Source organism: Phascolarctos cinereus, unplaced genomic scaffold, assembly GCF_003287225.1.
Source record: "Phascolarctos cinereus isolate Bilbo 61053 unplaced genomic scaffold, phaCin_HiC Scaffold_2;HRSCAF=192, whole genome shotgun sequence".
Classification (NCBI taxonomy): domain Eukaryota; kingdom Metazoa; phylum Chordata; class Mammalia; order Diprotodontia; family Phascolarctidae; genus Phascolarctos; species Phascolarctos cinereus.
Window position 1 is genome coordinate 349,484,684 of NW_027555625.1, and position 17,354 is coordinate 349,502,037.

A 17,354-nucleotide genomic window follows, 5' to 3' on the forward strand; every position below is an offset into this window, starting at 1 on the left:
TATTTAATACAGAAAGAAGCAATGGCCAAATTCATACTTTTTTTGTGAACAAAAACAGTAGGTAAATTAAGACTTCAGCCTGGCAAATACAATTTTATACATCATACAAAAATGTATTTAGGAAACTAAGAAGAACAGCAACAGCTGGCTAAGAAGAGAATAAGCATTGATTCTATGCTTTTTTCAATTATCACTCATTCTGTGATATAAAGACTGAGATGTGTATTCTTAGAATTTTAATGGTACTTGTTCAACTGAGTCTTTGTTATAAAAATAAAATTTCTTATATCAAAGTGTGGATAGAAATTCAAGAAAACAAAGAGTGGATTTTATTTATTTTTTTGCAATCGGTGAACTATGAAACAAAAGCTACTTAGCCGTGGAAATAAGACCTCTTCAGTGGAAACTTGAGGGGCACATAAGAATTTGTACTTTTTATTATTAAGTAGCAAATAGCTATGAAATTGGGTTTGGCTCTTCCAAAGCTCAAAGAAATATTGGAAAACAATCACCACAATATAATTTCATGAAAATATGATTTCCAAAATACACAATTCCAATGAAAATGTGATTTCCAGGAATAGCAAAAAAAAAAAAACTGCATAATTAGGAGACAGTTTTTATTACCCAAAAGGCATTTTTTTCTTTTATACCCATAATCAACTTCCAACTGGTGTCTTATTTCCAAAGCTAAACTACAAAATTCTAGTAGCTTGGTCACACCAACTAATCTACCCACACAGCACATTGCAAACCTGCAAAGAAAGAGGCGCTCCTGATCAGGCGGAGCGGGCCTTGCTCAGAGAATGCCCTCCTAGGGCTGCAAAGCTGTGAAAGACCTACATGGCAAAATGTAAAATACATATGAAAGAATGAAGTTAGTAAAGCTGAACGGCACCTGGTTTCAAAAGGAAGATAAAGCAACACAGGAGCAGACTAACAGATATGGAGGAAAACAAATTTTACATAAATAAGAACTGAAGTTCAAGCTGTAGTAAGTATCCTTGTTAAATTCAGATGCCTTCAGGTTGGTTATAATTTGTTCAAATAGCAAAAATTTCATAGCCTCAGTAGAGAATTTGTAGAGGTACTCTACCTTTAGAAAAAGAAGAAAGCATCACAATGATGCCCAAGAAAAACAGAATGTATTACATAACAAATATAGAAAAGAAATATTAACAAACATCAACTTTAAAACAAAGTAGAAATGGGTTTATCCAACCCAAGTTATAACTAGATCAAGTTATAACTAGAAACAAAAGAAGAAATCGAAATAAAATTCAGATCAGGGAAATGGAGTTTGTAAAGGCCAGGGTTCCAAATACATTTCATGAAGTTAGATTCCTAGCTATCCAAGGGCACAGTAGAGCCACAGTAAACTGTAAGAGAGTAAAAGATTTCTTGGTTGAGATGATGGCAGGAAGTTTTTGAATTACAGCACAAAAAATTCCTGTAAGGATTGAATAAAAGTCAGCTTGCAAGCTAACGAGTCTCTGGGCCACGAGTTAGCTGCCCCTAATTTAAATATCTTTAAAATCACTCCAAAGCCAGATTTGGGGTTTAACAAAACTTTCTTCAATAATTGTCATGGAGCAATTTAATAAGCTCTCATTCTGGTGTACTGAAAGAAGATTGGAAAGAATAAGGAAAAATCCTCAGAAGTTCTTGATTAAACATCATGATACAGGGTTTGTTGTTGTTGTTGTTGTTTTAACTTGTTAAAGAACTTTGACTTTACCTTATATGGAAGAACTATTTCCTTCAGTTCCAAATGGACATTAGAAATATGTTGTTAAAGAAGTCCAAGATCACCACTGTAATGGTTAGAAAAATTGCTCTTCCTCTGAAATGTTATTTTTATACTTCTAGCAAAATATTTCAATGACACGCTTTCAAGAAGAAGCAAACTATAGTAAAGGAAGAGATATATTCCTTTTCTTGAAAAACACTGTTGTTGAATGTAGTGCTAAAATGTTTAAATGGAACTTTTACTTCAATAGGAATTCTGTACAAAGTAAAATGTACAGATAGATGTTAATGAATCCTTCAGTTTTCAAAGGTATAAAATTCTCTAGAAATCATCCTACCCCTCTGATACTTACTAGGTGTGTGACCCTGGTCAAGTTACATAACCTCTTCTAAGACTCAGTTTCCTCATCTGTAGAATAGGAATATTAATATCACCTACCTCAAGGAGTTATTATGAAGATTAAATGAGATAATACATGCAAAGCACTTTGGAAACTCTAAATATACATATAAGCTATCATTATTATTATTTATTTTACTCAATAAAAACCATGAAGTTCAAAAGTAAAAACTGTTTCATCCTAAAATAGCTGCTAAATTAAAAGAGAGAATTCTAATTTTTATAAAGGTATATTAAGTAAATAATATGTTGAAAAGCTAGGGAATTAAGGAAAAAATATACTGTTATACTTGGGAAAATTAGGCAAAATATAAAATTCTATTTTTAAGTATAATTTAATTTAATTGAAATATTATCAAATGGAGAATCATCAGAGAAGCATTTGTTCATATTCTCATGGTTTTATATTCCTTGCAGCAACATAGCTCTTAAAAGTACTGAAAGCGCAATGAGCAGTAGCATAATCCAAATTATTTTCAAGTTAAATCGAATATCCCATAAAGGAAATTAAGCTCTTATTACTTAGAAGAACATTCAACAAAAAAAAAAAAAAAACAACCAGGGTAACAAATATCAAGTGTATTGTATCATTAAGAAATGTTTTTCAGGAACATGAAAATGGATTTTTCATATACTGTGGAAACCCATTTGAATGTTAAATTTCAGTACACCAAACCATCTATTTCAATTAACATGAAAACATATGTAGTAGATAGGGTGCAGAAACTTGAAGTCAGGAAAACCTGAGTTCGAAGTCAGCCTCAAACACTTATAAGCTGTTTGACCCTGGGCAAGTCACTTAACTTCTTCTAAGCCTCAGTTTTCTCATCTATAAAATGAGGATAACAGCACTTATCTACCAAGAGGCTTTGTGAGGATGAAGAGATATTTGTAAAGCACTTTGCAAACTTTAAAGCATTATATAAATGGTAGCTATTATTGTTAGCCTGGCAGATGGGGCAATTATTTTTGTGTCTTTCAATAATTTAGTCTCTTTTAGCTGAAATTAGTAAAGGGCAGTTATCTGTTTTAGAACCATGACAAAGTTAGCTATAAGACCTTTAAGATATCTTACCTGTATGCCTGTAGGGAAGTACATTTTAACAAATACACAATGTCATATACCATTTAAATACTCAAGAAAAAAGATGAATTCATTAGGTATTTAAATTTTCCAACATAGGAAGAAAGGGTAACAAGGCTGCACACTATTAGACTAAAAAGTCTTTTCTATTTTTAATATCTGGAAGCATTCTACCTTATAACCCAATTGTTATAATTCTGAATTATTTCAGAACTACTACTGTCAAAATGTACATTTAAGAATTTACAAGCAAGGTAGTGAACAAAGAAATTAGTTACCTATGTTTCCAAGAAGCCCATTGATAATCGTATTGTTATCTGCCTTTAATGTATTATTGTCCTGATTAATGAATTCAAGACTGTCTTGTAGCCTGAGGAAAGGGAAATAAGTTGATCAATCAACTCTATTATCTTAAGAACAATTTCAAGGTACATTACAGATACATTACTCTTCAACTTGGGGAAAAAGATTCAACATCCTTATAAATCCAAGTAACGATCACAATAAAAAATAATTTTGAAACACTTCTAACCATCAGGCAATAAGTAAAAGTAGGCAATTTGTCTAAAATCCCAGTCTTTAAAATCTAATGATTTTAGGGGCCAAATCATTGGGATATTGGCCAAAAAATACTTCACATGGTTAGAGTTTTTATTTGAGCTAACTTCCTATTCCTTAGACTATCTTCTAAGGCTTTTGAAGGGAGTTTTTAGAAAACAATTGCTTTTTATTTTAAAAACTTTTATTCTTTAGTTTGGAGAAATAAATATTAAAGGGCTCTTTTGTCTTTTCCCTCTCACCTAAAAGAAAAGATATAGCTATACAACTACCTTGAACTCAGGCTAAGGAATGCAAAAACATCAAAATAAGATTTTTTAAGTTAGCATTAAAGGCCTCAACACTGAGGCACTGAGGATCAATACTACAGGAAGCCTAAGAGCAGAAGATGAACACCTACAGGAGCCATCACCGGAAATAGCAATATGCAAAGCAAAACACAGAAAAGGACTCTGGTACATGGAGTAAGCAGCATGAATTTAGTGGATGATCACTGAATGTGGAGCTGGAAAATCTCAATTTGAGTCTAAGCCCTGATACTTACCACCTGTATGACACAGGGCAAGTCACTGTATCTCTGGAACTCATGTTCTTCATTTATCAAATAAAGGTATCATACTGGATATCCTTAAACTTCCACTTAACTCCATGGGCCTAGTACCTTGTGTTTAGCCCTGATCTGATTATGCTTGCACATGTGGCACATATATAGCAGTATACATACATATACACTTCAATGTGTAAGTCTTGTATACTTCCAGATTTGTCTTCCACTAAGTCAGGAGGATATAACTTACATCTTGTGCTCCAACAAGACTCAACTAGAGAAAATCTGGTCTTACCTTAATTATCTTCTAGTACATATAGGCAGAGAACAAAGAAATTTGACTCAACACTGCTGATCCTGAATAATATTGTTAATACTAATTCCTAATTATGTAGGTATCTCAGTTCCTTTCTTAAGTTCTTCATATATATTACGGAATATATAGATACTCACGTGTTTAGACTTCCATAGATGCTACTTCCAGTACGTGCAGTAAAAACCTTGCTAAGCATAAGCTGAGGAGGAGAACTATGAGGAAAAAGGAGAATTTAAGTATCAAAGGCAAACTATAACATTTTCCGACATTTGGTTATGCTTATTCCATGTTGATGGACGTGATGTTATCAACGGTGTAAGATTACTCCCTCCACTAGTACAAATCACTACTAGATATACTCAATCTGTTTAATTTTTGTCCATGTCCATCAATAAAATCTTCACAGGGTAATTCCTTGGAGTATTAGAGCCCTTCTTCTAAAGAGTCACTGTGAAGAAGCTTAGGGTAGCAGAAATAAGGCTGGACCTTGAATCAAGAGACACCTAGACTCAAACCCTACGTCTAACATTTATTAGATAAGTCATTTAACCTCTCTAATAGTCCTCACCAAGAAAACAGAATAAATAGATAAAATCTTTTCCTCATTGGGTTATGGGGATCAAATGAAATGACATATGTAAAGCTTTCTGTAAATCTTAAGTGTCTATATAAAATTAAGCTTTAAAACGATTATTTTAATACTCCATGTGATATCAGCCATCATCAGCACCAACAACAACAGTAAAAGGCATTTACTAAGCATTAACTATGTGCAAGGGATTGTGATGGGACCTGGGAATCAAAAAGAAAACAACAGTATGTTACATTCTACTGAGGGGAGGTCATAAGACATTACAAATAAGTATAATATACAGCAAGATGTAATGGGGCAGAGGAGCACTTCAAATGAAGTGCTTTAGAAGTATTAGTTGGGTTTGAGAGAAGAAGAAAGGATTTCAGTGAAGGAAGTAGCAACTCAAACTGAATTTTGAAGGAAAATACAGATTCATAAAAGTAGAGGAGGGAGTGTATTCCACACATAAGGAGTTTATTGTTTAAAAACACAGAGGAATGTGGAGTTTAAGGCGCAGCTAGTGGGAGTAAAATGAAATAAATCTATAAAGACAGGCTGAAGTTAGGTTATGGTTTGCCTTAAAAGGCAATCCAAGGAATACCTGTATCTTATCCTAGAGTTAATAGGAAGGCACCGAAGGTTTTGTGCTTAAGAAAGAGTATTTTGGCAGCTGAGCGAAGAACAGATTGTAGGAAGAAAGATGAGAGGCAGGGAGATATGTTAGCAGGCTATTACAAAATTCTGAGCGAGAGGTGATGAGGACAAGAAAATGGGTGTTGGCAGTTAAATACTGATCTAACCCCCTCCTCCAATAATATATCAAATTGTTGGACAAAAACTCACATTTAAAATAACAACACTAGAATATGCATTGTTTATAGATATTCTAAAAACTGTGTAACGCTTAGTAATCTCTGGATAATTTCTTCACTCTACCACTGTAGAAGTTGCTACAGTGGGTAAAGAGCCCTTTTGTATTTTATTGGCTATGTGAGTTGCTTTGCCAAACAATTTATCACCTAGTGGCCAAAGTACTGCTGCTGAACCTCTTTGAACTCAGTAAAGCTGGACCTAAGATGGCAGGTACAGGCTATTAACTGGGATCATACTTGAACTTGAAGTCTTTGCAGATTGGTTAGGACCACAGTTTGTGATACATTGAAAATGTCACTGACAGCAAAGAATCAACCCCATATAAAGCTACACAAATATCTGTAAGTCAAATGGGTTTCTGAAGATTAATAACAACCTAGCAATTTAAATAGCATTAAGTTCCAATGTACCTGAAGCAATCTATCACTACTAGTCATATAAATTATTTATTTTACCCTAAAGAAAAGTAAAATTTGATGTAATCTTACCGAATCTGATGAATTTTTAGGGTAGAACCCTTATAACTCATGGCTACTGAGCCAAACATCATCTCTCCAAGCATATTGGCATCAGAAGAACAACGAGAACCCTAAAAACGCAAAAAAGGTAACATTTAGAGTATCGTGTGACTACTAAAACAGTCACATCCAGTGTAATAGGGGCCACTAAGCATGTACAGAGTTGCCCTCCCTGCTTTGGGCTGGATAGAGTGCTAAAGGATTCTGGAACTTTGGGGATGACAAAGCAATCACCTTAGTGGACATTGAACAGGACAAGCTGCTGACTCAGTGGATGTTTAAAGGGAATGACCCACCCTCGCTCATTCTCTTTTCTTTCCAGCTGCCCTGTCAGAACTATTCAAGCCTCTTCCATGGGAGAGGTTGGACAGGGGAAGCAGAGGAACACTGCACTTCCCATCACATGGCTGCCATATGTAGACAACTGCCATGATGACTGCCCCACCCCAAGTCCTCAAGGTAGAAGCTTGTTTATAGTCTATAATTTAGAACTAAGAGGCACATTTAGGTTTAACGTCAGGAATAACTTAAAACTATAGCTACCTAAAAGTGAATGGGATGCTCTGGGAGGTGGTCGGTTCCCCTCATAGGAGGTCTTTAAGCAAAAAGCTCGATGATCACTTATTCAGGATGTTGTAGGAGGAATTTTTACTCAAATATGGGTTGAACTATGCCTTTTAACTTTGTGATGAATTCAGAGGTGATTATTAGCACTGCTATCAACTCTTGATTATTCAGTGATGAAGTAAACAAATCCGTATATTTAACTTCTGTGAGGGATGAATGAAATTCATTGATCACTGGGTTACCTGTTAATAGCTCCAGTAAAAAAAAGAATCGAAGGAGTAGAAATCAAAAGTATTACTTAAAGTGACACGTTGGGGGAATTTTGCAAAGTCCAACTAATCGTGTTAGCATAGATGATGATCAAGAGTTGGATGGTTTTCAGGAATTTGTTATGATGTTGATATTGAAGAAACTCAAATTTAGAGCTAAGAAGCCAGTTAATCAAGATATACTCATGCTAATTAACCATGTTTACAAACCGTATTTGCAGAACTAGAAAACCATTTTGGACCCCTACCTTCCAAAGAACCAAAAGGCTTATGTGAATTGGGATAGGCTAGGTTTATGAGAAGTAGTTGAGAAAGGCACTTCCACCTCTTGAAAGGGTCATGTTCTAATTAACTGGTCTAACACCAAATCTATATCTTCTCCCACACCCCATCTGTACCTATACCAATGTTTCTGTTTCCAAGCTTCAACTAACATCCTTTTGATCTAGTTTGAGAGGGAAATAAATTACCTCCCTCTTTCTGATGCTTTGTTATACATCTAGCATTAAATATCAGTAAAAACAAATGAACTTCACCGGCCCTGAAGTCAGGAGGACCTGAGTTCAAATCCGGCCTCAGACCAAACACCTGACACTTAACTAGCTGTGTGACCCTGGGCAAGTCACTTAACCCCAATTGCCTATAAAGGGGGGGAAAAATACAAAAAAAAAAACCAAATGAACCTGCTTTGCACTATTTCAGTTTGAAAAAAAGAATTTCAATAAATTGACAATAATTACTTATCATTCACTATAACTGAGTTCTCATTAGATTTCTTCTTTATCCATTTGTTCCTATGGACTTAATGGTTTCTATGGTAATAATAAAATATTATAAATAATAAAAATGAATATTTGCATTCATTTGTATAGTACTTTAACATTTGCAAAGAGTTTTAATATGATATTTCACAATCATGATCAATGTGTACTCTTTTTCAGGTTCTGTTTACTTCCTACACTTTGCATTGTTTCATTTCCAGATTTCTTTATATTATTTGTATTTATCTATCTTAACTGATGATAGTACTGCAATACACTAGTATACCACACTGTATTTAATAATTTGCCTACTGTTCTTTATTTTTTTAAAGTTGTTCCTATAGCTTTTAGGAACTTACAAATAACACTACCACAAATCTCTTTAAGAGAGAGCTTTTTTTCTTCTTTATAAGACTCTCAGAGCTTTTTTTTTTTTTTTATCAACAGTGGCATTACTGAATGGAAGGATATGATTATGGGGACTAATAAAAAGAATATATCCAGATTACTTTCCTATAAGATTCCATCAATTTGTCATTCGATCAGTAATGAATGAATATACTTGCTTTGCCACAATCTCACTAGAATTTTTTCATTTTATTTTTTCAAATTTGATGAATATGAAGGAGTACCTCCCATGATTATAATGAGGCTGAGTATTTTTAAGAGACTGTTAAAAAAGCAAATTTCTTTTTTCTGTAAACTGCTCAAATCCTTTAGCCATTTGTCTATAGGGTATTGCATATTAGCTGTAGATATTTTTAATGCAGTTTCTTATAAATGTTAAGCATCAAATTTTTTGGGCAATTAGAGTTGCCCAGGGTCACACAGCTAGTAAGATGTGAGACCACATCTGCACTCTGGTTCTCCTGACAACAGGGCCAGTGTCCTATCCACTCCAGCTCCTTGCTACCCCAAGCATAAAGTTTTTACCTGCCATATATATCGTATTTTTCCAATCTGTTTTGCCTTTATTTTAATACTGTTCTACTATATAGAAGTTTTAGAAGTCATTATATAATCACTCTTGTCCCTAATAATTGCTTCTGTTTGTTTAAAAACAAGTTTTCTTCCACAATTGAGACAAATATTTAATTTTCTTTAATCTTTTGTATACTTCCTTTTTATATTTAGGTCTATGATCCAGTGGGAATTAATTATAGGGTATACTTTGAGATGGGGGTCCAAATCTTATTTCCTGTCATATAATGAACTAATTTTCTGGGGGACATTCAAAAGCGAGTCCTTTTCATAGTTTTTATTTTCTGTGAAAACAAATAGTGGTTTCTCATTTCCTCATATTTTAAAGGATGAAATGATCATTAAGCCAAGTTACAAATTTATAAGTTTTTATGCTTATGGAAAAAAGGATATGGCAACAAAATGTCTGCATAGTTGTGTACATTATAGTATCATTCTTCCCTCAGCCTTTTTTCAATTTAAAGTTTTTTTGATCAGAGTAGCAAGACTCGTAGAAGTTGTTTTTATTATTTTTTTACTAGGCAATTTCACCCCTGTTAAAGAGTTCATCATTCCTATTTTTTAAACCATGTATCCTGTTCTCAGCCACTATCTCTGTGAGTTGTTCACTTCCCAAATCTGCCTTGCTATTCTAAAATCCCTCCTTTCAATAGGTATAACTACCTTTAGGAGTTTTGTTATTAAAGTAATTAATGACATTAAATTTATTTTTTAAACTACTAACCCATGACTCCTTGAGAGATTTAATTCCATTTTTGTTATAGATGGGAATTTTACCTTAATCCCTCAATCATTCCCACTCTCTCTTATCTTCAATCTCTCCTCATATACTGGCTCCTTCCCTTGTAGCCTAGCTATACACACCCACATCTCTCCATTCCTAAAACAGAACTCACTAGATCTTACCATCCCTTCAAGCTATTGTCCTTTTTATTTCCTTCTTTTTTCAGACAAACATCTGGGGGAAAAAAAACTATCAATACACTCTACTTCTTAGCCTCTCACTCCTTAATCCTTCATATTCTGGCTTCTGACCTTTGGTATGGTTTCTATCTTGTCTAGTGATTATTTCTCTTTGTGTTTTTTCTTTGTTTTGGTTTTTTTAGAAATTTTATTGCTTGGATATTTTATGTGATAGTTATACATAAATATATACATGAACATGTTTAATTCTGGCACAATTTTTCTTTGATTTACTTGTTTGCATTTGGAAGGGGTAGAAGGGACATGCCTAATGAAGATGTCTTTGACGTGAGTTTGGGCTGCATTGGTATAGGCCCCTGAAGATCAAGAGCTCTGAGTCATAACTGTAACTCTGAAGCTTTCATACTCTGGATGAGAAATATGGATAGGTCCTTAGTCAGCTCTAGCTTCTAGAATGGGCACTAGAAATTGAAGTCATGGGTAATAATGACAGCTGGCCTGGTTACCCAATAATTTCAAGTGGCCAAAGCTGGTATGGTAGTTGGCTCTCTCAATAGCTGCAGGAGCCTAGAGCCATACAAATTTTAGGCTAGAGTTCTGGGAGTGGATGGTTGGTCCTGAAGCAGTTAGATTTTGGATCTATGATGGTCAGTAATCAGCTTGATGGTCACCAGATTTTGTAGCTCCAATGGTGAGATGTGGTTGTCCCCAAATCACTAAGCTGTAGTGATAGCCAATCAGTCCAGCAGTTATTATGGTAGGCAATTAGAACAGTAGCTAAAGAAGACCAGGTTTATGGAAACAGATATTCAATCCAATAGCTGCTAGAGGCTGGAACTGTGGTTGTAGGTAGCTAGTGAGGCATGTGGTTGGACATATGGTAATTAGATGGCTAAAAAAGTAAGGTTCAATTTATAGGAAGATGGCCAACAATGGCTCAAGCTAGATAAGGTGTGATAAATTTGGGTTTTCCTGCCCATTACTATCTTTTTATTCTACTATTAGGCAAGACAGATGTTCAAGGTCATTTTCAGGCATCCAAAAGATGACTTGAAAAGATATTCATGTCAGTTATGAGAGGAAATAATTTAGCCCATCTCAGGATCTGTTTAAAGATGAAATCAAAATTTTCAAACTTGGAGTGTTTGAGATATTAAGACTAACTTTTAAAACTTTGCCTAATTAGCCAAAAGTCCTATGTGAACCAGATAGAAGTTCTGGAGCAGACAAAATCAGTATAACAAGATGACTGACAAGGGAAAAACTCTCAGTAAAATGTCCAATTAACAGCACTAAGAAGTATTTATTAAATTTTCATGTGGCTAACAAGAGTGATCTAAAAGAAAAATATTTTGGGACCTCATGGAAATCTTCTCTGTATATTCCTGATCATGCTCAAAATATATCTAGCATTTTAGTTGATGAAAGAATTAAGAATTAGATCTAATTTGTCCATTTTGGCAAATATGCAGCATAAAAATATTAGGAATCCATTGCAATTCTATGAGTCAGGGAAAATCCTGCATAAGACCAACCTTATTTTAATGTCTCGATTATAAAATCCAGAAGAACCTCAAGATTATAATTTAGTATTTCTAAATTAAACACTTGCTATCCATTAAATCAGAGAGGTCAAAAATGTATTCATATTAGATTACTTTTGCTTTGCTTGAAGTCAATGCTCAATTACTATGTAGAATGTCAACAGGCTCACAGGTAAGTTTATAACCAGTTATAGATAATGAATGGAACTAGAAGTATATTATACAAAAAAGCACATTTTAAAATGAATTACAATCTGTTTTTCTTGTACAGAAATGCATTTTGTCTTTTTGCATTCATATTAAGAAGTTAAGAGATTTTTTTTAATTCACTGATACAACTGCAGCATGTTACTATTTTATAGATCACCACACCTCAATAGAGAGGCAGTGTGCCAACAGAGGACGGAATGCTGGCCCTGCAGCCAGGAAGGCCTAGATTCAAATCTTGCCTTTGAAATATACTGGCTATGTGACATATTCAAGTCTTTTAATTTCTCAATGCTCTAGGAAACCCTCTAAGACTCTAAGTTGTAGAGAAGGTGCTAACCTGCATTGGTAGAGGAAGTTCCCTTACCTAGGAGTTTTGAAACCACACTTCAATAATTAAAGATGTTTTAAAGAACTAAATATCCTGGTCACCCAATAACATGACTATGGAGTAAAATAAGGGTAGGTCGGAGTGTTCTCACCTGGTATTTGGGACATTGCTCTTTTGTATCTGAAGAATTAATAGAACTATCCAAAGAAGAAGAACTGTCTCCTCCAGGTTTCAATTGGCAGCATTTTCCAAAGACTTTTACCTGAGCATCACTGCAAAGTTTCTGAAATACATTATTCCCATTAATTGTATTGTTAGCTAGAAGACATGAAATGTATGAAGTTTCACAAAATTCAATATTTGATACTTACAAAAGATATGCATTATTGCTAAAAATTATATTTCTGAGAAAATAAAATACCTTGTGTAGCCTGCCAAGATACTACAAATTCAATTATTTTCAAACTTGATATTTACTAATATTGATAACTTCTCCTTTTTTCTTTACAAAAAAATTATAAAGTAACTTCACACTTCATAAGACTATGAAAATAATTTGAACTTATTTTATTCATGCAAAATTAAGAATTTATTACTCTTCCAGATAAAATATAAATCTTAAATATGTAAGAAAAGTAACCTACCATGTAAATATTTATTTACCAATAAAATCCTGGATAACTTAAATTTATAACTTATTAAAGTTATAAATATAAATATATATAAAACAATATTTTATTAATGATAGATGGGTGTTTTTCAGTATTACTACTCATTTATTGTCTAACCATTAATTGGGGTCAATATTTTTCTTTATATTAATTACAGAAAAAATCTCATTTTTCATAAAGATGTTATAAATAACAGGTCTCACTCACATAGCACTTTAAGGTTTGCAAAGCACTTTCCATATGTTATCTCATTTGATCCGCACAACAACCCTGTGAGATAAGTGCTATTACTGTCCTCTTAATACACACACATATACATATAAGTATAAGGAGAAAATAGTTATAAAGTAAATTTGCTTCATCAATATTATCACCAAACTGTCAATTTTTTTAGCTCAAATACTCTAAGTACTTTACATGCAAGTAAATGTGTTTTGTAATTAAAAAAAAAGTGTCCTGTTATATCCACAATATTATCACATGATTTTACAAGTTTTTAAGAAAAGGGTATTTATAAAGTTGGTTACTCTTGCAACAACTTGAAAAACTGTACATATTGTTCACTCATATTTTCTTATACTGGGCAGGTAGGTGGTGCAAAGGATAGAGTGCCACCCCTGGTGTTGGGAAGATTCACTTTCCTGAGTTCAAATCCGGCCTCAGATATTTACTAGCTGTGTGACCCTGGGCAAGCCACTTAATCCTATTTGCCTCAGTTTCCTCATCTGTAAAATGAGCTGGGGAAGGAAATGGAAAAATCACTCCAGAATCTCTGCCAAGAAAACTCCAAATGGGGTCGTGAAGAGTTGGATACAAGTGAAATGATGGAACAACAATAAAACAATTCTTACTGGCAATAAAATAAGTTAACATTAAAACCCAGATAGATTTCATCATCTCATTTGGTATATATGCCTAATGCTATATATAAGACACTTACAAGCTATGCTACCCTGGGCAAGTCACTTAACCTGGTTTGCCTAAGTTGCTCATCTGTAAAATGAGCTGGAGAAGGAAATGGCAAACCATTTCAGTATCTTTGCCAAGAAAATTCCAAATGGGGTCACGCACAGCTGGACACGACTGAAGAGTGACTGAACAACAAAACATATTTCTTACATTTTTTGACGCAAATAAAGAATGCAACGTGCCCACATTGCATGAGAGGATGCATTTTTAACTAGTACTTATATACCTGAGTTTCACCCTGAGCCTGACTGAAGTCCACCAATAGTGTCCAGCACAACTCTTCCATGTTATATCATTTTCATTGAAAAGTTCTTTTGATGTGGCATTAACTCAATATAAGAAATCTTTCTTCCTATCAGTTTCAATAGCATATTATATATTTGAAATCAAATGAGCATGTTTACCTATAACTGTTACTTCATCTAGCAACAAAACAAAATAGGAAGACTTGTTTTTGAAGAGTCTTAAGCTCTACAGACAATTCCCTTTCCCACTTATCATGTGTTAGTGGAACCATTCAAAGCTACTTTATATATAATTCTCCAAGCACTGTTTTTTCTTGTCATTATTATTCAGTAGTTCAGTCATGTCTGACTTTTCATGACCCCATAGACCAGAGCAATCCACACCCTTCTCTCTTCCACTATCTTTCAAAGTCTGTCCAAGTTCATGTTCGTTGTTTCCATGACACTATCCATCTCAATCCCTGCCATCCCCTTTTCCCTTTATCTTCAATATTTTCCAATTTCAGGGTCTTTTCCAATGAGTCTTGCCTTGTTATTATGTGGCCAAAGTATTTAAACTTCAGCTTCAGTGAAAAGCCTGAATTAATTTATTTTAAATACTGATTTGATCTCCTTGGGTCTCTCAAAAGTCTTCTCTAGCACAATTCAAGAACACTGATTTAGCAATGCTCAGCTTTTCTTATAGTCCAACTCTCACAGCTATACACTGCTACTGGAAAAACCATTGATTATATGGACTTCTGTCAGCAAGATGATATTCTGCTTTTTAGAATACTCTCAGGGGTAGCTAGGTGGCTCAGTGGATACAGCACCGGCCCTGGATTCAGGAGGACCAGAGTTCAACTCTGGCCTCAGACACGTAACACTTACTAGCTGTATGACTCTGGGCAAGTCACTTAATCCCATTGCCTAGCCAAAAAAAGAAAAAAAAGAAAAAGAAAAAGAAAAAAGAAACAAAGAATACTCTCCAGATTTGCCATAACTTTCCAAGGAACAAGTGTCTTTTAATTTCATGGCTGTTTTGATCTTATCAATAGTGGACCACAGCTTTTTATACTTAGCAATTCTCTAAGCAACTTTATATCATATAAGCAAACCTTCTGATGTCAAAAATCATGGCTTTAAAAGTTGATTCACATTTATTATTATTATTATTACATTTATTAATAGTATCTATTTTTTTCTGGAAAAATTCTCAGTCTTCCTAATATACTGTGCTATACTGTGCTATACATTTTCAAGATGCTGTTTTAATTATTAAACTTCATGTTATCTGTAGTTAAAGCATTCATACAAAGCAAAAAGCAGTCTTTCCATCAAAAACTGACTTGTAAATCCCACCGTAAATCCCACTGATAAGTACATACACTCACTCTATTTTCTGAATTTTAGCTTTTTACCTATTTCTACTCCTTAAACTATCTCTATTGTCTTTGTACTAGTTATAGCTGCTCCAGTGTTTTTTAAAGAGCTCTTCTATTCAGTGAATTTTTGTGCCTCTTTACCATTAGGCCAATTCTATTTTTTAAGGTGTTATTTTCTTCCATATTCTTCTGTGCCTCCTTTACCAGGCTGTTGACTCTCTTTTCATAATTTTCTTGTATTCCTCTCATATCTTTTCCCAATTTTTCCTTTACTATTTTATTTTTAAATCCTTTTTGAGCACTTCTAGGAATTCTTGTTGGCCTCGTATCCAATTCATATTTCTTTCTTTGAGGTTTTTGGTAGCTATTTTCACATTTTTGTCTTCTTCTGAGTTCATTTCTTGGTCTTCTCTGACACCATAGTAGCTTTTTATGGTCATGTTTTGTTTTGTTGTTTGCTCATTTTTCCAGGGCATTTCTTGACTTATGACTTTATGTTAAAGTTGGGCTCTGCTCCCTGGGTTGACAGGGCAATATGCTAAGCTTTAGGTTTTTCATGGCTGCTGTTTTCAGGGATAACTCTGGGGGGCAGGGGGTGGTGTATGTAAGTTTTTGGTGCTTTCAAGGTGATATTATTCAAGGAGACATGTGGTCACTGCTCTCCTGGTCTTGTTTCCCTGTAGGTCAAAATGTTAACACTCCTCTTGGCTCTGAAACCATAACCAGATCTCATACACTTCTGCAGCCCCAATGCTAGTGCTCCTTTCTGCCTTGAAACTAAGCCCAAGGGCCCTGCTCCCCGGTGAATGACCACAAGCACTCTTCTCCATCCTGCCACTTTGACCTGGGCCTCTGCTACATTATGGCAGCCACATGCTATTGCTCCTTTTGGCCATGGAACTGTGACAAGGTCTCCTGCTCTCCTACAGCCACAACTACTAGTGCTCCTTTCTGTCTTGGAACTGATCCACGATTTCTACTACCTTGTAAGCAATCACAAGCATTCTTCTCTGCTTTGGAACTATACCCAGGGCTCTTGCTCCCCTGCAGCACAAGTGCTAGTGCTCTCCTTCACCCTGGAAATGCAACCCAGAACTGCACATGGGCAATGAAACAGGGTCCTGTACCCAGTGCCAGCAAATGGTCCCTTGTAATCTCTTTCAGACTAGTTGTCTGACTCCTTTATTGTCTGTAAGCTGAGAGGTACTGAAGCTACTGCTACCAGAGCTGCCTTCAAGGCCTACTTGCTGATGTTGCCAAGGTGTGCGCTACACTCTGGGCAGATCCCCTCCCTGTTGTCACAGACTTCTCTCACCAACCTCTTAAGTTTTCTTTGCCTGCAAAAATATCTAACCCCAACTTTTTGTTGGCTCTGCCACTCCAGAATTTGATTTGAAGTGTTATTTTAAAGTTGCTTGGAGGGGAACATTGAGTGACTTCACCTGAGTTGCTGCCTCTTCTCTACCATCTTGACTGTGCTTCATGGTCTCTAGATTCTTAAAGCTTAAATAGCAACACACTAATTTTGGTGAGTTTAATATTCTTCTGTCACAGTTTAACAACTTCAATAAGAGGATGAAGAAAAAGGAAATTTCAAGCTGGAACAATATGTTCAATCTACCAATGAAAAGGAAGCGAAGTATAGAATTAGGCTAATTAACTACTGGAAATTTCAAGTTTGATGTTCCCAAGATTTCTCAAACTCAACATGTTCAAATGAAAATTCATTATCTTCTCTCCAAAGCCATCCCTCTTCCAAACTTTCCTATTTTTGTTGAAGGCTCTGTCATTCCTCTAGTCTTCCAGGTTCATAACCTCAGCATTATCCTCAATTCCTCACCCCAAATTTTCAAATCAGTTGCCAAATCTTGTTGTTTCTAACTCCACCATATCTCCTGCATC

The 17,354-nt window shown here is 34.8% G+C and overlaps 1 protein-coding gene across 1 annotated transcript in view; it reads right to left on the reverse strand.

Annotated features, from left to right (window-relative positions):
- The window catches only part of FNIP1 (folliculin interacting protein 1), a 142,614-nt gene that overhangs the window by 37,616 nt on the left and 87,644 nt on the right, over positions 1 to 17,354 (reverse strand). The window contains 5 exon segments of the mRNA XM_020991170.2: positions 756 to 839; positions 3,512 to 3,603; positions 4,792 to 4,866; positions 6,590 to 6,690; positions 12,355 to 12,486. Coding sequence (XP_020846829.1) covers positions 756 to 839; positions 3,512 to 3,603; positions 4,792 to 4,866; positions 6,590 to 6,690; positions 12,355 to 12,486 — 484 coding nt within the window.